This window comes from Thamnophis sirtalis, unplaced genomic scaffold (genome assembly GCF_051295495.1).
Source record: "Thamnophis sirtalis isolate CommonGarterSnake01/CBP01778 unplaced genomic scaffold, rThaSir2_p1.2 scaffold_1, whole genome shotgun sequence".
NCBI classification, from domain to species: domain Eukaryota; kingdom Metazoa; phylum Chordata; class Lepidosauria; order Squamata; family Natricidae; genus Thamnophis; species Thamnophis sirtalis.
The window spans coordinates 165,007,295-165,032,640 of record NW_028261381.1 but is presented as its reverse complement, the minus strand read 5'-3'; the positions used below and the strand labels follow the sequence as shown (position 1 = coordinate 165,032,640).

Genomic DNA, 25,346 nt, shown 5'->3' with positions numbered 1-25,346 from the left:
ACTCCCAGAATTCCTCAGCCAGGAATTCTGGGCGTTGAAGTCCACATGTCTTAAAGTTGGCAAGGTTGGAGACCCCTGGCTGTAGACTACGAAAAGAAATGCATCAATACAGATTTTAGAATAAAGCAAATCAAAAGTTAGCACTTTCCCCTACATTCAAGACAAAAGGCTCAAATAATAAAGTTGCCAAAGCTGAATTTGCATCCTTAGAGCAGTTAAGCACCGATGCTGGCTGGGGAATCCTGAGAGTTCACCTGTTTTAAAACTGCCATGGTTGTGCATTGTTAAATGGGCTTTTTTTCCCCCCCAGGAGAAAGTCAGCCCAGGAGACAGGCCAACCCACAAGCAATTATGAAAAGTAGACAGATGCTGCTAAGCATGTGAGGAAGACATGGAAATTGGATACCAGCCTTTCATTTGGTCCTCAGAACTGGCAGCAAAAGCTAAAAGCCCCTTGAGAATTATCAAGACTGGTTCTCCTGCTTTTATTATTGCAAAAGGAACATCTTGGAGTATTACATGTACACAGTCCCCTGAAATTGGATGGGCAGTAAATTTAAATAAAATGGATTTAAATACACATTTTCATGCAATATGCTGAGCTGTGATGTTGTTTGCTTTCTATAGTGTATAGTGTGTTCTGCGAAGCCTAAATTAACATTTAGCTGCAAGTTGTGTAAAGCCATCAATCCTAGGAGTCATTAAAAAAATAATTGTAAAAAAAGAACTCTTGTATTTTGTGTAAGATTCTCCAGTGAGCTAAAGGTGACAAACACTTGATTTGTCTTCTTTAACTCACTGGATAATCTTTTAAAATGTAACTTGTATATAGGATATGTTCAAAAAAGTCAAGATATGCAGTAATATATGATGCATACTATATTAAGACAAAACTTTGACCACATAGTTGTGGATGCCATCTTAACTTTTCTGACCCCTTCAGACATCCTTATTTGCATGAGAATCCCCCCCCCCCCAAACAGGAATTTTGCCCAGTGGAATCTGTGCCCAGGATAACAATATTTTAAAAATACTGCAGATAACCACAGAGGCTGAAGGCTGTGATTTGTCCAGCCTTTTCTAGATCTGGCATCTTCCAGATTGTTCAGATACAGCTTCTAGGATTGCTCAACATGGAAATTCCAACAGGATTGTTACTTTTGAATTCTAGGATATGATCCCAAAGTATTTGGAAGACATCAGATTAGAGAAGGTTGAGACATGCCAATTCTGATGGATAAGCAGGGCTCTTTAAAATGATGCTCATTGGCCCATTTTAGTAAATAATAAAAAAAATAACAATTAGAAGTGAATTTTTGGTAAAGTGCCCCTTGTCTTATAAGCAAAAACTCCCCTACAAATACCTCTATAATTTGAAAATGTCCATTGTAATGTTTTGATGTAATGTATTTATTATTTTATTAGCAATCCCCTAGGATTGAGGCAGTGACTGGATTCACATATAAAACTCCCTTTTTTTACAAACTTCTACCCTTAATTCAGGTCAGAGTTGGTGGTGACTGGATGGAGCTGAGCATTTACTGGCCGGATGCCCTTCCTGATGTCTACATGGAGTTCACTGCAGCAATTTTCTCTCTCTATCCTGAGAGAGAAACATTTGCCACTACCTGGGATTGAACTCTCAGCTTCCAAGTGGGAGGACAGCATCTTCACCAATTAGGCCACCACGCCACTCAGCAAATAAGTCACCTCTATAAAGATTAAATTTCTTCAAACACACAAACATGTTAAATCTCTTCACACACACAGGTTAAAGAGTGGAGCCTGTTTTTGTTCGTTTTATTTAAAAATAGAACAGAGAAAATACACGCAAAACTGGTGCACCAAATTTCAGTGCATATTATTAAAAATACAGATTTGGAGAAAATGAAAATAACTCCTTCTCAACTCAAACACAGCACACAACAGCATGCAACAGATACACTGATCAAAATACAGAGATGGGTTTTAAAGCAGAGGGGCCACTAGAGCATAAACATATGTACATAATCATGTAAAATAAATGCATCTGAAAAACCGTTTTCATCACTTTTCCATTAGCAATCGCCATAAGAGGTTCTGGGATTATAAACCTTTAAAAATCATGGCATTCTGGCAGAGGTGGGGGTCCTGGGTAAGAATTTTATTTCCTGCATATATTATTTTTCCTTCTTCCTGTAGCCAGTAGCTCAGCAGAGGAGTCTAATCAATTGTAAATGCTTGGGGAAAGGATAAAGAGGGGTGTCTTTTGTTCTAATAAAAAAATACTGTAGCATCTCCACCAAAATCAGAATTCTCCTCGAAAACTTTGGAAGTGCAACATGACTTGATTTCTTCCTACAAAAATACCCATGTTCCAGCAGTAAGCGCAAGCTTTCATTATTATTTCAAAAGAAAGAAAATATACTGTACTTTCCTTTAATAAAATACCAGTTTGATTATATATTGTAAAACAGGAAGGTTGGATCCTTTTTAAATATATCCATTTCTCTATCTATAAAAAAAAAAATCAATTGTCTAGTGACATGTATGGGATAAGGTATTTACTCCACTTCACTCCTAGAGCACATCAGAAATCTATATAGGCACCCAAAACTTCTACAGAAGAAGTTATTCAAGCAAAAGAAGACATCTAACCTCGTTTCCATTTTCCTACGGTACCAGGACACAAAACAATGTGTTGTTATGCAAAAGCATATACTTCTTCAATAATAAGAAAGCCTTCTGTATATCAAGAGCAATCTGGGGCCAATGATCAAACACATTGGTGAACTCTATACTGGATATCCAGATTGCTTTCATTTGGTTTCTTGCAATGGACAGTTGGATTAACTCATTGGCTACCTCTTTCCAATACTATAAATTCTGCCATTGCTTTTGACCACTGGAAATCTATAAGGCCTAGGATCAGTGGGGTCCTGAGTTCAAATAAATAAGGACGGGGGGCAGTGCATCCTGGAATCAGTCCTCGCGGCTGCATTTGAAGACACAAGATTTAATGCTCCTCCAGGTGGATTCCTATTACAAGTTAAACCAGTTGGATGTTATTTCCTAGATTACTTTGTGTACATTCTTCCTTCCCCAGTTACCATTCCACTTAACTCAGTTGCTTTGTTACCCGGATCGGTCCCAATCCAACAATTCTCAACCACTCCCTCCACTCCTAGACTGGGAAGTTTAGAAGCTGGAGTCCAAGCCAAGTAAAAGATTGCTGTCACAAGTAGCCTAAGTCAGGGCTCTCCAACCTTGGCAAGTTTTAAGACTTGTGGACTTCAACTCCCAGAATTCCTCAGCCAACTGAGGAATTCTGGGTGTTGAAGTCCGCCAGTCTTAAAGTTGCCAAGGTTGGAGAGCCCTGGCCTAAGTTACAAGTAGTCCTCAATTTACAACCACTTCTCTGGCAACTGTTTTAAGTTTACAAAAATGGCTTATGATGGGTCCTCACAGTTACAGCCACTGCCGCATTCCAGGCGGTCACATAATCGCAATCTGGGTGCCTGGCAACTGGTTTGCATTTATGCGCATTGCCACATGCCTTTGTCACCTTCCTAGCTGGCTTCTGATGAGCAAAGTCAATGGCGAAGCCAGTGGGCATGTTTACAAGCAGTCATGTGATGTCTCGCTGAACAGCCACAATGATTCACTTAATAACCATGGCAAGAAGGGTGGTAAAAAAAATGGCCTATTTAAAGGATGCCTCACTTAAAATGACCACACTGGTAAACGAAGGATTTTCCAGTTCCAATTGTGGCTATAAGTTGAGGCCTACCTATACAGTACAATCCTTGACAATTCAGCCCAAAATTTATGTTGCTAAATGAGACGGTTATTAAGCAAATTTTGGTCCATTTTACAACCTTTCTTCTTGCAGTTGTTAAGTGAATCACTGCAGTTGTTAGTCACACGACTGGTAATTGAATCTGGGTAACCCATTGATTTTACTTATCATAGGTTCGCCAAAGGTGATCACATGATCCTGGGACTGTGCAACCATCACATATATGAACCAGTTGCCAAGCGCCTGAATTTTGATCACGTGGAGCCATGGGGATGCTGCCACAGTTGTAAGTGTGAAAAGCGGTCATAAGTCACTTCTTTCAGGGCCGTTTTAACTTTGAACAGTCACTAAACGAACTATTGTAAGTTGAGAACTAATATAGCAACATCTTGTGTTCCCAGTTCCTTCTATCGCTATCCCTTGAAACATCTAAGCATGGCTGGCTGGGGAATTCTGGGAGTTGAAGTCCACAAGTCTTAAAAGTTCCCAAGCTTGGACGCCCCCGATCTAAATGGTACCTCTCCCTAGATCTCATTATTCTACTGCGCCTTATTTGCAAGGCAGAGAATGGTGACAGCATGGCTCGTTCTCAAAATGCAAGTGTAAAGACAGCCATTTCTACATAAATGGATTTACATTTTCAGAAGCAGAGCACCGAAGGAAATCAAAGATGCTTTTAATGTATATGAGAGCCAATTCTCACCCAGTCAAAAGCAAACAGCCTGATACAGCAGCTTCACACCAGCCACGCCTTATGGGCACCAGAAGCCACCAGAAAATAAAACCCTGATTTCACAATACAGGTGCTTTGCATTGAATACAGAGCAATCACTGAAATTCTTTCATAATGGCTGCATTCCTTTTTCCCCCACCATAAATCTGGAGCTTTGCGTCCTCGAATGCCTGCTGGGGCCTGCTTCCTGTCTAGCATTGCTGAGAGACACCTGACAGCTTGGAAAGAACCATCATCATCACCAAAAGCATCAAAGCATCCATTTTTTAAACAAGGAACACGCGCGCACACACACACTCTCTCTCTTGCCTGGTGTGCAACTGGGCAGAGCAGCCGCCACAGCCCCATAAAAGTGAGAAAAAGTGCTTTTAGGTGTCCTGAGTCGTACTAAAAATCCCATTCCTTTTTCAGCTTTAGTTCATCCATGTGCCAACCAGTCAGACAATAAAACTTTACCACTGGTCTCCTACATTCTTAAAAGGAATAAATACATATTTTTATTTTTATTTAAAAAAAAAACCATAAACACGCACGCACGCACGCTCACACACCCTGAAACAGATACACCCGTAGAAACAGGTCCTCGTCTTTTTTTTTTTTTTTAACCTTAAGTAAAGTTGACCTGGGGAGAGGGATATATATTTACATACAGTATCAGGTCAAAAAGTTAGTTACCAACATCCAATTTCCCTGTGGGGGGGAGGGAAAACCATCTCCCACTGTTGCTGCGATTCTAGTGTCAAAGGGCCTATGCCAACTTGAACATTTCCCCTCCCCAAAAAATAGTTTGCAAACAATCAATTTAGGATGGGGAGGCAAGATGGAAAGCCATGATTTCGTATGTCTTGTTGTTAGCCTTGGTAGCTAAAGAGGGGTCCTCCTTATTCAGAGGCACGTTAATTCTGATTATCAAATGCAAGGAGGCCAAACGCATAGAGAGCAGTTTCCGCCATCTACTCTCTTTCTAAATGCAAAGAGTCGATAGGTTCTCCTTTATCAATCGGTTGGCCAGAAAGAGAGACTTAAAGCTAAGTGAAACTTGAACAAAGTACTTTCTTTTCCTGAGGGCTACAATGAAGGTGAAGATCAGCCAGGATAGGGAAGAGCTGGGCTGAACACTTCCAACAATATCAAACACAGACCTTGGAATAAAACAGAGGTGTCCAATCAGGGCAATTTTAAGACCTGCGGACTTCAACGCCCAGATTTCCCCAGGCTGGGGAAACTGACACACAGGTTTTTAAAGTTGCCAAAGTTTGCACACCCCTGGAATAAAGTCTCTTTGCAGCTGGGAAACTGAGGCAAAATGATGGTTGGACTATCTCTTTGACCAAGGGCTAGGAAATCATCTCTTACTGCCTTGTGACTGGGGGCCACAAGGGAGCCTTTTTTCCAAAGGAACATCAACAAAGTGTAATCAAGTTTGCTGGATTGGTTTCCACAAATCCTGCCACCCTCAGCCTGGGTGGGATGGGAATGTGCATAGAGGCTACAGCTTGGAAGCAAGCAGGGAGAGGGATCGGTACAGTAATCAAAATGCCCACCAAGCACAAGAAGAAGCTTTTTTTTTTCTGAAATAAGGCATATTAAATCATAACCGGAAGTGACAGGGAAACCAAGTTTCTGAATAAAAAAAAATGCCTCTAAAATAGGACCTGGCCTCACCCTAGAGGCCAGGTCTGGGAAGGGCAAAAAACATGGTGGCATGCCCACTTTAAGGGGCGGGGCTATCAGAGGCAGGGCTGCCAGGGGAGGGGCTTCCAGCCAAGCTGCTGCCAGCTGAGTCAGTAGGGGAGGCTATGTAGCAGTCAGATCGTCGGACCATGCCAGGCTGGAAAGCTGGGTGGCGGCGGGCATGCTTGGTCAGGTGGTCGCTCCGCATGAACCGCTTCTCGCAGAGTGGGCAGGCAAAGCGCTTCTCGCCGGTGTGGGTGCGGAAGTGGCGGGCTAACTCATCGGAGCGTGCAAACCTCTTCTGGCAGCCGGGCCAATTGCACGGGAATGGACGCTCGCCTGCAAGGAGAAAAGAAGGCAGGGAGGGAGGTAGAGAGAGAGAGAGAGAGATGGTTATTTTGGTCACTCTCAAGAGCAGGTATTAATAGAGCCTCCATGTGCAGAAGCAATCTATCAGATTATAAATAGGCAATAGTCCCCGATGCCTCTGGCTAGCTGCAGCTGGAAACAAGACACTAGAAGAAATCCCCTAAGGCAGTGATGGCTAACCTTTTTGCCGCTTGCATTGCCGAAAGCGAATTTCCCAAATTTTGATCCTGTTCTATGAGGATGCTGCAATGGTCATAAATACGAGGATTAGCTGTAACTTCTTCCAGTGCTGTTGTAAAAACTTTGAACGGTCCCTAAATGAACAGTTGTAACTCGAGAACTTGTTGTAATGGGGAGACACGGATTTATTTAAATGCATAGATCTCTTTCCAGCGTCCGTGCGCTGATCTTTCATTACTATCAGTGGCGCATCACTGTTCCAATAATAACCTGCAAATCAGCATTAACTTATCTAAGTCTCTGTTTGCCCTCCTTCAGATCTCTGGAGGATCCGGGATAAAAAAGAAACGAGTCCAATTATCCATGGCACAAACAGCTTTGTTACTCTTCCTGTTACGGCATTAACATGCTTAAAAGAGATGCTGGCAGTAATTCTGCACAACCTTCCATTGCCTCCCCCTAATCTTAGCCCTTTAAAAGAAGATGTTCCTTGAGCACTTCAGCGGAGCTTATTCCTATATATTATAAGCTTTGTATCACACCTTTATTTGTACAATTCAAGGTGTTGTACCTAAATAGTGTCATCTTCCATTTCTCTAAACAGTCTTTTTCAATTTTGGCAATTTAAGACGTATGGACTTCAATTCCCAGAATTCCCCAACTGGCTAGGGAAATTCTGGGAGTTGAAGCCCAGTTGTCTTAAGATTGCTGAAGTTGAGAAATACGGCTCTATAAAACAACAGCCCTATGAATTGGGCTGAGCCAAGAGAGAGAAGGACCGACCCAAAGGCATTCAGCTGGTTTCCTTGTCTAAGGCAGGACTAGAGTTCACAGTCGCCTGGTTTCTAGCCCCAGGAGTTTAGCTACTACATCAAAAACCGGCTCTTTGCAAGCCTCTCTCCATTTTTTTTGCCACATTTTCATCAGCTTCTGTTGTGGTAGATTGCACCGATGTAGATAATCGATTCTTCCACAGCCCTGTGTTGTACACCCAACGGCCACAATGGGGTTTACACGGGCTTATCTCATCCCAAGTGGTTCCATCATGAGTCATCCACCGGGCTCAAGCTGTTTCCAGGGGGGAAATAAAGCAAATTCCATGAGCTTAAAAGGGTCCGTGTGTGTTTTGAAAAATGGAGAACAGATCATCCTTTCAAATCTGCCCCCCAGTGTTAGCTTTACAACACTATCATGTCTTAATAATGTACTAACAACATCTAAATAAGTATTTTTCAGATAAGTACTGCCGAGTATGAATGCTAAAAAGTTTGCATTTCTCCTTAAAATCTTTCTTATGAATTAAAAAGCAATAAAAATATATTTTTTAAAAAAAATATGTTTGTGTATGTGTAGGTGTGAAAAAGATACTTTTATATACTGATTAAGGCACTGACCTAGAACACGAGACTGTGTGTTCTAATCCTGCTTGAAAGCCAGCTGGGTGATTTTTGGCAAATCACCAGGTGATGGTGAGTTCTAGTCCCACTATAGGTATGAAAGCCAGCTGAATGACTTTGGGCCAATTACTGGGAGACTGAATTCTAGTTCCATGTTAGGCATGAAAGCCAGCTGGGTGACGTTTGGCAGCCATTCTCTCTCAGCCCAACCAACCTCACAAGGTTGTTGTACAGAAAATAGGCTGAATAAGGAATATTAAGTAAGTTCGCCGCCTCGAGTTACTTAAAAAGTAATAAATATGGGATAAAAATCTAGTAAACAAACAAGCAAATACAAGCGTTATCCCTTTAGTTATGTTTGGTTTTGCAGAAAGGTCCCCAGAAAGACCTGGTGGATCTTTTATCAGGACCATTTTTTTTGAGGAATTTTTTAATTGTTTTAATTAAACAAAAACACACAAAAAAAGAATCATCTTTTGTTACATCTTGTAGAAAGCGAATTGATTGGTTACAAATATATTCCGTGCGTTTCTTCCATGATCCTTACTTATACTTCATTCAAATCGAGTTGTACATTTTAAGTAAAGAAAGAAAAATTATGTATTTTACTATCCCTGTACCACAATTCTTATTTAATTACCATTATTTGAACATGTTTTTATCTAGAATCATTTATATTTAAAGACACAACCACCTACTGGCATTCATTTGCAGTTTCAATAGATCTCCAATAACATTACACCTTTATGACATATTCTAAAACAAATTCAGTTAAGTAAAATATCTAAGCATTCCCCCCCCCCATAACACACCTGTATGTATCATTAAATATTATCCATTAACATTTTTTGTTACAATTGTAGTTGACTAATAATTATTTTCTGTTTATTTCACCTCTCCTCTCCACAGGCCCACACAATATTATACCTTTATAGCCATCTTTAAGGAATGATTTATTAATAAGATTTATAGGTCTTTTCCCTCGATCCCAAATTAATTAATTCCGTGATAAGAAAATAAACATTAAACATCTAAGACAATCTAAGAGATGTTAACATTTTTACTTAACAATCACCAAAAGTATACATTAGCCTTTCTATGGCCCGGTTATTTATCCTAACTAAGGTTATCATTTCACTATTGGTGTCATAGTAAATTATATGTTAACAAATAAACATTCAATGGTAGTCTAGAACAGTCTATAAAGTACTAAAATCTCTACCATTTTGTTACTGGAAAGGCACTGGTTAATAATGCTAGTTGATGAAAAAAAAAGCTAGTTAATTATTGATGATTAATATCAGGACCATTTTTTGAGCACTAAACATTAAACAGCACTGAAGCAAAGGCTACATGTGGGAATTATTTCATTTCTCAATCCCCAAAATCTGGCTCTTAAGGAAAGAGATTGCTGGATTTCTTTATAAGTGCTCACAACCAGGATACAATGGATGAATTGCAAAAGGAACTTGAGATGCTTAGAAGAAAATTGCTAAAAAGTGGTATCAAAAATTGAGAGCCTAGTGCTGCTCTCACAAGAAGGAGAAATGTACAGGATGGGTCCCTAATCCCTGAGCTGCGGCCCACTGCCAGGCCATGGCCTGTTTGGAAGTAGGCCGCGCAGGCGGCAGGTGAGCGTTTGCGTGCGAAGCTCCCCTCGTGCGAGTGGCAGCTGCTTGCACTCATGCGTGAAACTCCCCTCGTGCGAGCAGCTGCCATTTTGTGCTTCCCTCACACAAATGGAGCTGCATGAACTTGCATGGGCCTGCCTACCACTCTCAACTTGATAATAATAATTGATAATAGTAAGAAAGACCTGGAGAAGATAATAAAATACAAGGATCTGCAAATAGAAGTAGAAAGACAGTGGCAAAAGAAAGCAAAGGTGGTACCAACAGTCACAGGGGCCTTGGGTGCAATCCCAAAACAACTGGAGCACTACTTGAAGACCATCGGTATTGACAAAATTGCCATCAATTGCAATTGGCAGCTTTACTCGAATAGGCTCGCATTCTGCCACAATATCTTTCAACTTTCACATCCACACCTGCCTATCTATGGATGGGTTGCTGCCGGCATGACTGCTGGTTCGGTGCACGTAAAAATTTGGGTACCCAAGGAAGGGACCGATCTAACACAAATCAAGAATTATAGACCAATCTCCTTATTAAATTCAGACTACAAGCTATTTGCATCTATACTAGCTGAGAGACTTAAAAAATATTTAAATGGCTTCATCCACTCAGATCAAAATGGCTTCTTACCTAAAAGACAAATTAAAGACAATATGAGAATGATTTTGAATACTTTGAGGCCCATCCTGAAAAGCAAATGGCACTGATGTTCCTCGATGCGCAGAAAGCCTTTGACAATGTGAATTGGCAATTTATGTTTTTGCAACTGGAGCAAATGAATTTTGGCAAAAATTTGGGTGGCCTAGCAGGCCTGGGTCACTACCGGTTCCAGTGACCCAGGCTGCCAAGTTACTACCTATTTGGCCGAACCGGTCCAAACCGATAGGAACCCATCTCTGTGCCTATCCCACGTCCTTGGGAAAGGCCTTGTTAGGTGGACAAAAATGCCAAATCCAGTTTGAACATCTGGTTAGCTGGGCGACGAGCCACAATAAATATTTTTAAAGCTGTAAGCAAAACTTGACACAGAGCCATGGATTCCTTAACTTCATATATACATAATTTTGTCATTTTAGGCATTTAATAAAATCTCCAGGGGGGACTGGGGGGTTGAACTTTATAGATAAATGGAATCTGATTGCATCTGGCTTGTCTAGTGAAATGTTCTTTCAGAATGTCCACAACAGTGTCTTGCTTGAGGCCATCTAGTCTTCCACTTCTGGTTCCGATCTTTAATGAGATACCCAAAATATTTCTACAGGTTTCCTTCTACCGTATATGGTTGGTTCAGTTTGGAAGACATTGATTGCAGCTTTGCTAGATCCACAGCCTTTGGCAGCCACCTGTTTGAAATGATATAGGGCAGTGATGGCGAACCTTTTTTGGCTCCCGTGTCAAAAACGGGGGGAGCACAGGGGGGGATCGTGCGCCAGTGTGCCACACCCATGCTATGTGTGCGACACACACATACCCTGCTTTTGCCACAGTTTTTCGCCTTTCCCAGGCTCCAGAGGCTTTCTGGGAGCCTGAGGAGGGTGAAAACAGGGTGCCCTCTGGAGGCCTTAGGAGCCTTCCCTGAAGCATCCAGAGGGCAAAAAACGGACCTACGGAGAACCCGGAAGTTCAGGAATGGTGACTTCTGGTTTGTCCATAGGGCCAATTTTTGACCTCTGGAGCCTTCAGGAGGCTTCCCTGAATGCTCCGGAGGGCAAAAAACGGTCCTATGAGCAAACCAGAAGTCCATTCCTGAACTTCTGGTTTGCCAGTAGGGCTGGTTTTTCACGCTCCAGAGGCTTCAGGGAAGCCTCCGGAGGGTGAAAAACAGCCTCAAAAGAAGGCTGAAGTCAGCTGGCCAGCATGCACATGTGCGCTGGCCAGCTAATAGGGCAACACCTTGCATGCTCTGATAAATGGCTCCACGTGCCACCTGTGGCACGCATGCCACAGGTTTGCCATCAGAGATATAGGCTGGACCAGATGACCTCCAACATCCCTTCCAACTCTGATATTCTACGTTCAATGTTCATAGAGTGAAATTCACCATGGATTTTCAATGGATTTGAAATCTCTATTTATAAGGATCCATACTGGTAGAGAGAAGTTTGCACAAAAATTCATGGGCCACAGCCCCAAAGGCAAACAGATACCTGGAATACTGGATATGATTTTGATGGTAGCGATGCTAAATTTTCTTCTTCCTCTAAACCAGGGGTGGGACTCTATGGCCCCTTTATGACCTGGTTCAGGAATTCTGGGAGTTGAAGTCCACAGGTCATAAGGGGGCCATAGTTCTCCACTCCTGCTCTAAATCAATTTTAGGCTCCATGGATGAGACACAAGATGCATACTTATAGGGAGTTTCCTTCCTGAGATAAATATTTCTTTTTGTTGCCATTGGATGCAAGGGAGAGGGACCAAAGAGGAAAATAATTTCTGATGCTAATCAACAGACTCAGAATGATTATTTATAATCAAAGGCCCAAGAAACTAAAGTGCTCCCAAATCCATCAAATCAAGCTACAATTTCCATTAAGATGCTCTTCCATGTCATCAGGCTGATAATGACCCCCTTATTCATATATTATCATAAGAATTCAGTAGCATATACATACAGACATCATTATTCCCAGTATTATTACACATACCAAAGACAAGAAAGCAATCACAATATGGTTAAGAATGTAGATCACGCATGCAATGAATTAACAATGCCAGGATCACTGGAAACTGCGCTGAACTAAATGAGAATGATTTCTATTATAATGGCAGAGATCTGAACTTTGAAAGAAGAAAACAGCTTTGAGTGGTGTTTTTTTTAAACGGACTGCTAAAATAAAAGTAAATGTAGGTTTGAATAATTATTATCTATTATTAAAAATATGGAGCAAGTACAGGGGCCCCTCAAATTATGACTGCAATTGAGCCAAAATGTACCTTATTTTTTGTAGTGTAAGACGCACCTTATTTTGGGGGGAGGAAAATAGGAAAAAAAAAACTTTTTGCCTACCAGGTACTCATCTTGCTAGCGTCCTTAGTCTGGTCAACTTCATCAGCACATAATTTTGCTGGTTTTGAGCACAAGCGTGCATGCTTTTTATTCCCTGCTTGGGGATAAAAAACAGCTTCTAAAGCAAATAGCTTAACTCATTATTAGCACCTTATTAGGGCTGAAAAAAAGCTTCGAAAAAGCTACATTCAGAGTATAAGACGCACTCCAATTTTCAGCCTCGTTTAGGGGTGTGGGGGAAGTGCGTCTTATACTCCGAAAAACATGGTATGTTGTTATGCGAGAAAGTGGTTGAGTAAGTTTTGCCCCATTTTAGGACTTTAACACATTTGTTAAGTGAATCACTGCAGTTATTAAATTAGTAATACAGTTGTAAAGTGAATCTGGCTTCCCCATTGAATTTGCTTGTCAGAAGGTCGGAAAAAGAGGATCACATGATCCAGGGACACTGCAACCGTCATAAATGTGAGTCAGTAGCCAAGCATCTGAATTTTGATCACGTGTCCAAGGGGATGCTGGAACGGCCCTTAAGTGTAAAAAAATGGTCATAAGTCACTTTTTTCATTGTCACTTTGAACGGTCACTAAAACGAACTGCTGTAAGTCGAGGACTACCTGTATAAGCTAGACTTTGTCCAGAGATATCATTGCTGACATCCAAGAAGCTCTCCACAGAAGAGAAACAGCAGATGAAGAACTATGGCTAACATATGGGGATTTATTAATACAAGATAAGGAAGAAATTAAGATAAAAACAAGGGAACTGTTAGCAACAGATGGACACTCTTCAATGGTTTTCTTATAATCAGATGTAATAGTATGTGGCAGATTCTGGGAGGCAGGAACAGAAGCTGCTTAGAGAATAGTGAGATAAGAGATGGAATAGCCCACAGCCTCATCATGGGTGGAAAAAGAACTAAGAAGAATCCCGCCCTAGTTTCTCAGGCTGTAAAGAAGATGGGAAAGGTATGTACCTTCAGATGTAAAAGATTCCATTAATATAGCCTTACAATAAAGTAGAATTACCCTGTTTCCCCGAAAATAATCCCTCCCCGGATAATAAACCCAATCGGGCTTTTGAACGCATGCGCTAAAATAATCCCTCCCCTGAAAATAATCCCTCCCCGAAAATATTGCAACACAGCAGCAGCCAAGAGCTGACCACACTCGCCTCCTCCTGCTCCTCAAAAATAATAAGACCTCCCCGAAAATAAGGCCAAACACTTATTTCGGGGGTCGAAAGAAAATAAGACCCTGTCTTATTTTCGGGGGAACATGGTAACTTATATGGTCATCAGTGGTGATATTCAAAAAAAATTACTACCAGTTCTGTGGGCGTGGCTTGGTGGGCGTGGCAGGGGAAGGTTACTGCAAAATCTCCATTCCCTCCCAATCAGCTGGGACTTGGGAGGCAGAGACTAGATGGGGGCGAGGCCAGCCAGAGGTGGTATTTACCGGTTCTCTGAACAACTCAAAATTTCTGCTACCGGTTCTCCAGAACTGGTCAGAACCTGTTGAATACCACCTCTGCTAGTCAAGCTGGTAAAGCTGACATCAAATGAAGCTATCTTATGGTAGGATGGACAGCAAACAAGTTTAATAAAATAAATAAATATAAACAACCCTTAAACTGAAGACGTTAGCCTGCCTGGTAATGAAACATTCGGAAACCAACCCACAAGCTCGGGGAACAAACCTTTGCCCTCATCCTACACCCGAGCAACAGATATTCACCACTGTTGAAAAAATGAATATTATGGATAAAGGAAAAATCAGACTTGAGAAGAACTGTATCTGAAATAGAGCTTATGTACGAACGATGATTATATAATGGCCAGTGTACAAACTGTCAACAACAGATGAACATATGAAATGCTGTATGATGAAATGGGCTGCAAATTTTGGTTCAATATAAATATGGATCTGTGGCAAAAAAAAAATGTGGGGAACTGGGATTAAATTTATGTTGCGCTACAATTTAAAAGAAAACTTTTATGAAATGATGTACCAATGCTATGTAATACAGTGGCCCCCCAACCTTTTGGGCACCAAGGAAAGGTTTTTCCATGGACTGGAGGGGGCATGGTTTCGAGTGCTGCCTGCATCCTGCTGATGGGGCTTCGCTTGTTTCTGTGGGCCGGTTGCTGGCATGCTGGGAACTGGTGATAGTCCACAGACCGGGGATTGGGGACCCCTGATGGTAATACTTGGAGATTTGGGGAGTTGAAGCAGAGGTGGATTCCTACCGGTTCAGACGAATAGGTAATAACTCAGCCTGCCACGCCCTCAAGCCATTTCTATCGGCGCGGTGCCATCTTCACTTTCAGTTCTGCGCATGCACAAAAAAAGTGTTTTGCTTTGTCTATCGTTGTGCGCATGCACACAATTTTTTTTTGCGTGCCAAACCGGCAGTAACTCAGGGGTAGCAACCCACCCCTGAGTTGAAGTCCATACCTGTTCTGACCCCCCTCGTCCCACACCAACACACACTCCGAGCCAAAGATAAGTTACGGCATTTAATTAACGGACAGACAGGTCCTTGACAGCAAACCAGCACAGACAAGCTTGGGCAACAATCCAGCACAGATAAGGCTTGGCAGCAATCCAGCCTGCCAAGCTCACAAAAATGTTCTCCAACATTCATTCCTGTGTTGACTTCTGCAAGAGGGACGTGTGCACAAGCAGTCTTTTTATAGTCTGGAGAGGAGCCTAATGACCACCAGTTGAGTGCAATTACCTCCTATAACTGCGCAACTGTTCCTTACGCCTATTAGCTCTTTGGTGCCGGGCATCCAGGAACAACTCACTGCTGGCGTCCGGCTCACTCTCCCTTGTCTCCTCCCCACTGGTCCAAGGCTCAGGGGCCTTCTGGTGGCCAACCAGCCTCTCTGCGCCCTGCTCGGAGTCGGAATCCTGTCCAGGGTCTTCCACATCCTCCAGAGCTGACTCATAGGGCCCCTCGCTGTCGGAGTCTGGTGGCAGTTCCAACAGCTCCTGCTGGGCCACAACGACTATCTCTTAAAGTTACCAAGGTTGAGAAAGACTCTGTAAACCAGAGGTGGTATTCAGCAGGTTCTGACCAGTTCTGGAGAACTGGTGGGGGAAATTTTGAGTAGTTCGAAGAACTAGTAAATATCACCTTTGGCTGGCCCTGCCCCCATCTATTCTCTGCCTCCCGAGTCCCAGATGATCGAGAGGGAAATGGGGATTTTGCAGTAACCTTTCCCTGGAGTGGGGGGGGGATGGGGATTTTGCAGTAACCTTCTCCTGCCACACCCACCAAGCCACGCCCACCAAACCACGCCCACCAAACCGGTAGTAAAAAAAAATTGAATCTCACCACTGCTGTAAACCACTGAAAAATGGAGACTCCTGACTTCAAGATATCCAAGGAGAAGCCAGGGAGCCCTCCCTAGAAGATTTAGCGGATTGAGTAACTGGTTATTATTCCTTTTAGATTTGTTAAGTAGTGGTAGTCAATAGTCAAACCTAAGAAAAATAGGGGGTAGCTTGAAACACTGTGCTTGTTAAAGGCTTAATGCTAGCTTTTAATGAAAGATTTGATGGGCACCAAAAGCAGGGACATAAAGAGAACATAAAGAGACACAGTTCCCTTTAATTATGCTTGTGGGAGTTTTTGCAGGGGGTCCCTATGGGAGAAGGCTGGCCTCAGGCAGCAGATGGTGGATCTTATGTGACTAGACAGGACTTTTTTTTTTTTAATCTGAGCATCAAAAAAGAAAAAGAATAACAGAGGGAGGAGGAGGACCAGGATAAGAGGAAAAAGAACCGTGCGCTTAAAACGAAGTCTGCTAATGTAGAACTGCAATGTTAAGTAAAATTTTCACAGGGAAAAAAAGGGTTCTTAAACAAGGAGATTCCACCGTAGTAACAGTAACAGGGTTCGAAGGGGCCTTGGAGGTCATCTAGTCCTGCCCCCTGCTCACGCAGGAGACCTGCACTAGGGATTAGAATTCCTTTGATTACATGCCTTAGTTTCATTTTCAAAAAGCAGTTCCTGGCTTCCATTTCCATATTTGTTTATTTTTATTTATTTATTAAATGTATATGCCACCCATCCATCAAAATGACTCTTCCTAGCTTTGGGGTTTTTTCCCCTCAAACTTTTAACAATTTAATAGTTGTTCGTGTTCGATGGTCCTTGTGCTTCAAGGAAAAAAAATGGAAAGAAAGTGGAAGTTCTTTGGCCTATCATTTATCTATTTTAGATTTTTTTTTATACAGCCTGTATTATTTTTATAAATACCTCGGCAGCAGACATAACACTCCTTCCTTGTCCTATTTTCTTCATAACAGTTCTGTTGAGGCGATATGGGCCAAGAAAATGATTGTCCTAAAGTCACCAGCTGGCTTTCATGCCTAAGGCAGGACTAGAACTCACAGTCTCCTGGTGTTTGGTCCAAAGTCACCCAACTGGCTTTTATGTCTAAGAAACTAAAACTTGCTATCTTCTGTCTGTAGAGATTTTCAGTCATCCAGATCATGGTTGTCCCAAAGGTGCTTTTTTCAGGCCGCAACTGGATTTTCTTATTTTTTTTTTCTTTTGAAGACGTTTCACTTCTCATCCAAGAACTGAAGAAGCTTCTTGGATGAGAAGTGAAAAGTCTTCAAAAGAAAAAAAACAAGAATGTCCAGTTGCCTCCTGGAAAAAGCACCTTTGGAATTGCTATCTTTTGGTTTCCATCTTGGTGCCTTAGCCATTACACCAAACTGGCTTTATACCAATGGTTTCTCCTGGCTTATCATACCTTCTGAACGTTGCTGCAACACCAGAAGTTGCCTACAATACAATTCTAGTTGAGTTTGACTTGCCAAAGGGTATAGATATTCAACATCAGTTGGCACCATTAATCTAGTCAACCAGTTTGCCTTGCCTAGATATTAATAAGTGGCAATTGGAGAAAGCATGCACTACATAAAATTACAAGCTCTCAGATATAGAGAGGGTTTATTGACCCGTCCAGTAAACACCTGACACTTTTTAGGCATAGCAGGTAATCCCTCAATTTACAACCATTTGAAATTACAATATAACAGAATAACAGAAGGGACCTTGGAGGTCTTCTAGTCCAACCCCCTGCCTAGGCAGGAAACCCTACACCCCTTCAGACAAATGGTTATCCAATCTCTTCTTCAAGACTTCCAGTGCTGGAGCAGTCACAACTTCTGGAGCCAAGTTGTTCCACTGATTAATTGTTCTAACTGTCAGGAAATTTCTCCTCAGTTCTAACTTGCTTCTCTCCTTGATTAGTTTCCACCCATTGCTTCTTGTTCTACCCTCAGGTGCCTTGGAGAATAGTTTGACTCCCTCTTCTTTGTGGCAACCCCTGAGATATTGGAAGACTGCTATCATGTCTCCCCTGGTCCTTCTTTTCATTAAATTAGACATACCCAGTTCCTGCAACTGTTCTTCATATGTTTTAGTCTCCAGTCTCCTAATCATCTTTGTTGCTCTTCTCTGCACTCTCCACAATGGACTATGGCACTGCACAACGGCATTGAAAAAAGTGATTTGTCCTCACATTTATAACCTTTGCAGCATCCCCATGATCATTTGATCAAAATTCAGGTGCTTGGTAACCAGCACATATTCACAATGGTTGCAGATTCCCAGTGTCAAGTTATCATTATTTGCAACCATCCCCAGCCGGCTTCAGACAAATTCAATGGCTGAAACTGGATTTGCTTAACAATTACATGATTCACTTAACAATTGAAGTGATTCACTTAACAACTGTGGCAAATAAGATCATAAAATAGGTGTTACTCACTTAACAACCACCTTGCTTAGCAATAGAAGTTCTGGTCCCAATTGTGGTCATAAGTTAAGGAGTATCCATCTCTAACTAGATTTATGAAGAAATCTTTAAAGATTAAAGATGTTAGAATGATGTTGAAGGGTATAACAAAACTCTGGAGTTCAACTGTGAGAAATCAAGGTTTACCACACAGCATGGAGGCTAAAATAATAATATTAAGAAGTTGGGAAAATTCCAATATTATTCCAGATGTTAAAAGACTGGCTTTTGGAAATACGTAATTTATCCATTCTGGAGAAGGCAGCATTTGCCACTAATCAAAAGGTTAAGCAAATTATTCTGTGGTACAGATTTTGGGATGATTTTAAAGTAATATTTTGTATCTGAGTACTATAATATTTTGTGGTACTTTAGTAAACCAGTAACTGTAAGCTTAATATATAAGACATACCTTTTTTGTTTCTTTCTCTCTCCCTTTTCTTTTTCTGGTTTTTTTATTTGTAAAGAATTGTTTAATGAAACTTTGTTATTCTGGTGTATAATGAAAATAATGAATTTAAAAAATGAGGGGACCTCCCAGATTATCATCAATCAGATAGAAATTTCCTGGCACAAGGAAGTAAGTTGGGAAAACAAAAACATGTTTCATAACGTAACACAACGTGGAAAAAGTTGAGAAGTAGGATTGCAAGTCGTTTTTAGGACGATTAAGAAAAAGGCCAGCACCATGAAGAAAAGTTAACCTTCATTTATTGTACAACCCACCGAAAGAAAATTGCTTTTTGAAGTTTTCTTTTGAAGGAGAAGAGGATTTTGGCGGGTAGAGCATGAAAATTCTGCTTTTTAACTTTACAGATGCAAACAAACGCTGTGGAAATCAGTAGCAGAGGATGAAGGAGGAAGCCCACATTTGGCCCCAATAGTTTTTTTATTATTGTTTGTTTGTTTCTATCCCACCCTTATTGTTTTGTACAAACAACTCAAAGCCCTGAACATATCTAACACATCTTCCTCATGCTATTTTCCCCACAACAACAATCCCTATGAGGTGGGTTGGGCTGAAAGAGAGAGAGTGTGACAGTGACTGGCTCAAAGTCACCCAGCCAGCTTTAATGGCTAAGGCAGGACTTGAACTCAGAGTCTCCTGTTTTCCAGACTGGTTCCTTAATCACTAGACGAAACTGGCATTCTTTCAGTCCTGGAACTAAACTTCCATTTCTTATGCACACGAATCCACTTTCCCACCAAACTTTCTGCAACTCATCAGTTTTAACATAAGAAAGTTCTTTGCCTGTTCCTGATTGCTGTTATTAAATCACAGGGAGTACATTTTGTTCCTGCTCCTTTGCCTTCTGCCCAAATTACATCTGCAAAGAACCTCGTTTCGATCTCCAACTGAGGACAATTTCACTAGGGGACAAGATCAGTTTTAAATGTGAAGAACAGGATATAGTTACAAAGACCAAAGCACCGAATGACTTCACAGCCTTCAATTATGTCACATGAGAAACCAGCTGGATGTAAGGATTGAGAGTTCTAGTCCTGTTTTAGCCATGAAAGACAGACGGCTGGGTGACTTTAGGCCCAGTAGGCTGTGATTTGATTTGATTATTTTTTATTTGTATCCTACCTTTATTATTTTTTTACAAGCAACTGAAGGCAGCAAGCATGTCCCACACATCTTCCTCCTCCTATTTTTCCCACAATGACAACCCTGTGAGAGAGAATGACAGGCCGAAAGTCACGCAGCTGGCTTTTATGCCTAAGATGACTCTCAGTGTCTCACTTTCTAGCATGGTGCCTTAACCATTATACCAATCAATCGATCAATCAGAATAGAGCTGGAAGGGACCTTGGAGGTCTTCTAGTCCAGCCCCCTGCTCAAGCAGGAAAACCTATACTATTTCAGACATAGCTTTTCATTTTCTTCTTGAAAATCTGCAGTGATGAGGCACCCACAACTTCTGGTGGCAAGCTGTTCCACTGGTAAATGGTCATCACTGTTAGGATGTTTCTCCTTCATTTCAGGTTGTTTCTCTCCTTGATTAGTTTCCATCTGTTGTTTCTTGTTTTGCCTTCAGGTGCTTTGGGGAATAAGTTGCCCCCCTCTTCTTCATGGCAGCCCCTCAAATACCGGAAAACTGCTATCATGTCCCCCCAAATTGGCTCTCTAGTTCTAGGCTCACCTTAGCCCACAAAAGCTGGCTGGGTGACTTTGGAACAATCACCCAGGAGTCTGTGAGTTCTAGTCCTGCCTTAGGCATGGACATCTGGATGGGTACTTTGGGTCAGACAATCTCTCTCAGTTCAATCCATTTCACAGGCTTGTTGAAGGGAAAATAAGAAGAGGAAGGAGTATTAGGTATGTTTGCTGCCTTGAGTTACTTCTGAGGTAATAAAGGCGGGATAATAATCAAATTAATGTAGGCGTGACAGGTGCACTGATGGATGGATGGATGGATGGATGGATGGATGGATGGAGATAGATAGATAGATAGATAGATAGATAGATAGATAGATAGATAGATAGATAGATAGATAGATAGATAGATAGATGATAGATAGATATAGATAGATGATAGATAGATGATAGATAGAGATAGATAGATAGATAGATAGATAGATAGATAGATAGATATAGATGATAGATAGATGATAGATAGATAGATAGATAGATAGATAGATAGATAGATAGATAGATAGATAGATAGATAGATAGAGATATATATGTGCACACAGTATGGTTCTACTGCATGCCTGCAACCTTGAAATAACTGGAATAATACATTTTTTTTCTGGATTTACTGCCCACTGCAATCCTCAGAGCATTTGACTTTGCCCACTTATCATTTATAATATATCCAGTATCCCACTGCCCAGGGTCTTCATGTCCCTGCAATATTGTCCTTTGGCTTTCTTCTAAAAGCTAGGGGGGAAAAATTCGTGTCCAAATCTTTGTATGCGAAACAGGTTTGCACAAGTGGCAGGCTCCTGCAAGACCCTATGGGCTTAACAGCTTGTAAATGCATTCATGTGCCAGCTTCAGCAAGTTCAGAGAAACCACCAACTTTTAAAAACACGATAGCATCTGGGCAAAGAAAGCCTCTCCCACACTGGGGTTTTTTTTTTTTAAATCAAGCTTTTATGCCTACACAAACCTGCCAGCTGCTTAACCCAGCTATCCGCCCACCAGAGGATTAAGGGCACCAAACATAGCTGACACAAAACAAGCAGCGTAGATTTCTCCCTGGCACACGCAAAGGATCCCTGCTATCAAAATTCATCCTCTCCCCCACCCCAGCCCAATCTCCTTTTACATACACAGATGGATGGATAAACACTGCCCGCATTAGAAATAGAGGAAGATCGCAGTGAGGCATCTTGGGAGTTGTAGTTGCAGGGTGGCAAACAAGGCCAGGTTGGGAAGAATTGCCCTAGAGCAGGGGTCTCCAAACTTGGCAACTTTAAGACTTGTGGACTTCAACTCCCAGAATTCTCCAGCCAGCTTTAAGACCTATGGACTTCAACTCCCAGAATTCTTCAGTCAGCTTTAAGACTTATGGACTTCAACTCCCAGAATTCTTCAGTCAGCTTTAAGACTTATGGACTTCAACTCCCAGAATTCTTCAGCCAGCTTTAAGACTTATGGACTTCAACTCCCAGAATTCTCCAGCCAGCTTTAAGACCTATGGACTTCAACTCCCAGAATTCTTCAGTCAGCTTTAAGACTTATGGACTTCAACTCCCAGAATTCTCCAGCCAGCTTTAAGACCTATGGACTTCAACTCCCAGAATTCTTCAGTCAGCTTTAAGACTTATGGACTTCAACTCCCAGAATTCTTCAGCCAGCTTTAAGACTTATGGACTTCAACTCCCAGAATTCTGGAGTATTCTGAGAGTTGAAGTCCATAAGTCTTAAAGCTGGCTGGAGAATTCTGGGAGTTGAAGTCCATAAGTCTTAAAGCTGGCTGGAGAATTCTGGGAGTTAAAGTCCACAAGTCTTAAAGTTGCCAAGTTTGTAGACCTATGCCAAACCCAGGAGTGTGGGTGTGGAGAAAAACAAAGCAGCAAGTAAATAGCCTCTCATGAACTCACCCAAGCCACACTACCTTTAACGCTTCTGCACTGACTCAGTACCCAGTTTTGGAAGGTGTGGTCCCCGAGAAGCCATCCCCACCGAGTTAGCATCCTCCACAAGATGGCAATCATTCATTGGCTGGCCCTCCCACTGCTCCCCCCCCCTGCAAAAGTAAGGCAACTTTGAGCAAGGACTTCTGAAGGTCATCGGTGGATTTCCACCTTGAGGGGTAATTTGAACCCACTTCTTCCTCTTCCCAGTCCCAAATCCACACTTCAGATTAGAAATGGTCCTTTTTTTCCAAGGAATCTTATTCAAGGCCGGGGCTAGCCCAGATGAATATTTTTCTTGGGAGTGGAGTTGCCAAGAAGAGGCGGCTCCATGTAATAATCTAGCTGATTAGACCCCTGGCTCTTCTTGGTACAATTCAGCTCTTTTTTTGCGTGTGCTTTTTTAAAAATCTGCTATCTGCTTTGCGTCCCTGTTGGCAAGGGGGAGAGGGGGATCCTTTTGCAGACACACCCACGCGGCTTCTGTGCCCATGCCTTGCTCCACCCACGCACCCACACACCCACACACCCACAGGGTGCAGCGACAATTGTTTTATTTATTTATTTATTTTAGGGTGCCACTCATGGATGAAATAACAGGAATAAGAATAAAACATGAATAAGTACACAGGAAATGGGCACAAATAAATGGGGACATTAGGCACGCTGGTGCACTTATGCACGCCCCTCTTTTTTATTGTTTTTTTTTTTTAATTGTGCCACCCTTTGTGTCCCGTCCTGTCCCCCGGCTTAAATTGGGAGGTGGGGGGGGGAGCCGTGCACGGAGAAGAGGCTCTGGATCCATGGGGAACAATCCAGGGCTAGATCTCTCCCTCCCCGCCCTGGGATTAAGTTCCAACGGGGAGGCCCCCACATCCCATCAGGCCACCCCGGATGGCCACACCTCTCTCCCCGACCGTCCGGCGTAGGCAGCAGAGACCAGGCTCTGCCAACAAGAGTGGGCGAGATTTGAAACGCGCAGCCATCTCCAAGGGAACCTTTCGGAAGGGGCGGGGGGGGCCTCTAAGCGAGGCAGAAAGACCTCCCCCCCTTTTTTTCTTATGGGGAGGGGGACGAGACCCCGCGCGCCAGAAAGGCAGAGTCTGCAATTGGAAGCGCTCTATTGAGCGGCAACACACACGCACACGCACACCCCCCTGGCTCGCCTGTAAGTTCCTTCTACGGTAGCCTGCTTTTGGAAAGCAGAGGCTCTCCTGCGCCATGGGCAGAGCCGTCTCATTTGCGAGTACCACCCTAAAGGCTAAAGACCCGCACCGATTAGGAGGGATCGCCAAAGTCTTCCCTCTCCCCCCCCCCCGCGCCTCCCTCCTCCAATCCACTTTCGCTTTCGAGCTGCCCGGCCAAGCACGTGGGGCCAGGAGGATCCCATGGGGCGGGGAGAGGCATCTTTCTTTCCTTAGGGATGGGGGTGGAGGGGATCAAGAGAGGGTGGGAGGAGATTAAGCCTTTCAGGTCGTCCCCCCCCCCTGAAACACACAGACACACACACACACACCCTCCCGAGCCTGAGAAACAAGGGTGGGTAGGAAAGAGACCAGCCCTCCGAAACGCCTCCCTCCCTGACCGAGAGGAAATCCGTGCGCCAAAGCGGAGAGAGAGGCGCGGTCTCCACGTGGGTGGAGACCGAAGTGGGGGAGGAAGCGGGGGCCGAAGGATGCGGAGGGAGGGGGGTGGAGTAGGTCCCGCAGGGCTTCAGGGCACCCTTGTTGGGGGTCTCAGCCGGGAGCAACAGGGGAGGGTCGCGGGCTTTGGCTTGGCCAGGGGCTCTTACCGGTGTGCGTCCTGAGATGCGCCTTCAGATGCGAGGATTTGCCGTAGACCTTAACGCAGCCTTGGAAAGGGCACGGATGCCTTTTGGCCGGGGAGATGGCGGAGAGGCTGGCGGGGCTGTCAGCGCCGGCTCTTCGGGGCAGCTCCCCCGCCTGCGGCAGGACCGGGACGCTGCTTCTCAGCTCGCTCTCTCCACCGGGCGAAGAGGAGCAGCTCCCGCTGCAGTCCGAAAGGGTAGAGCCGGGGCGCCGGGCGCCGGGGAGGGAAGGGGGACGCCCGCCTCGGTCCTCTTTGGCGCTGATGAGGCTGGAGGCCGGGTGGATCAAGGCCCCGCTGGAGATGGACATCAGGCACTCGGCGGCCAGATAATCCAAGCCTGACATGACGCCTCTCTCCAGAGAGCCGGGAGCCGTCGTCTGTCGGAGGCGCCTGCTTGGCAAAAACGGCTCGCCCGGCTTCCCTAAGCCAAGATCGGACGCCCGGCCTCCCGATACCGCGGCTGGCTACACGGACGCGACTGCCTCGCCCTGGCGCAACGTGGAGACGGAAGGAAGGGTGGGGGGAAGAGACGCCTGCCTGGTCTCCGCCCAGCCAGGGAGCGTCAGGTTGGAGGGCAGCCGAGGCTGTGACCCTCCTCCCCGCCCAGTCTCCACCTTCCCAGGCGGGGGGGAAAGAGCAGGGCGGGTGGCTTCGGGGGAGGAGAACGCCGGTTTAGAGCTGCCCAGCTTGAACTGCAAAAAAAATAAATCCGGACGAGCGCAGGAGGGCGGTGCTGGGGATGCGCCCGGGTTGCTTGGCGGATGCGAAAGTCCCCCATCGGAGTCAAGGCTGTTCTATTTAACCAATTAGCTAAAATAATTCCTCTTTAAAGCTGCA

The 25,346-nt window shown here is 43.5% G+C and overlaps 1 protein-coding gene across 1 annotated transcript; it reads right to left on the bottom strand.

Annotated features, from left to right (window-relative positions):
• Window positions 1–1,785: 1,785 nt before the first annotated feature.
• KLF16 (KLF transcription factor 16) lies at window positions 1,786–25,067 on the bottom strand. The gene is made up of 2 exons (XM_014058217.2): window positions 24,472–25,067; window positions 1,786–6,524 (listed from the first exon to the last, which is right to left on the bottom strand). Exons 1-2 carry the CDS (start codon window positions 24,851–24,853, stop codon window positions 6,226–6,228), a joined length of 681 nt encoding a protein of 226 aa, XP_013913692.2. The 5' UTR covers window positions 24,854–25,067; the 3' UTR covers window positions 1,786–6,225.
• Between the last annotated feature and the right edge of the window lie 279 nt (window positions 25,068–25,346).

What these genes read in the sequence shown, in the direction of transcription:
- KLF16 (XM_014058217.2), bottom strand. Translation starts at nt 24,853, where the DNA reads ATGTCAGGCTTGGATTATCTGGCCGCCGAGTGCCTGATGTCCATCTCC. An exon ending in GCATCTCAGGACGCACACCG is followed by an intron (nt 6,525 to 24,471) that starts GTAAGAGCCCCT and finishes TTCTCCTTGCAG; the next exon opens with GCGAGCGTCCATTCCCGTGC.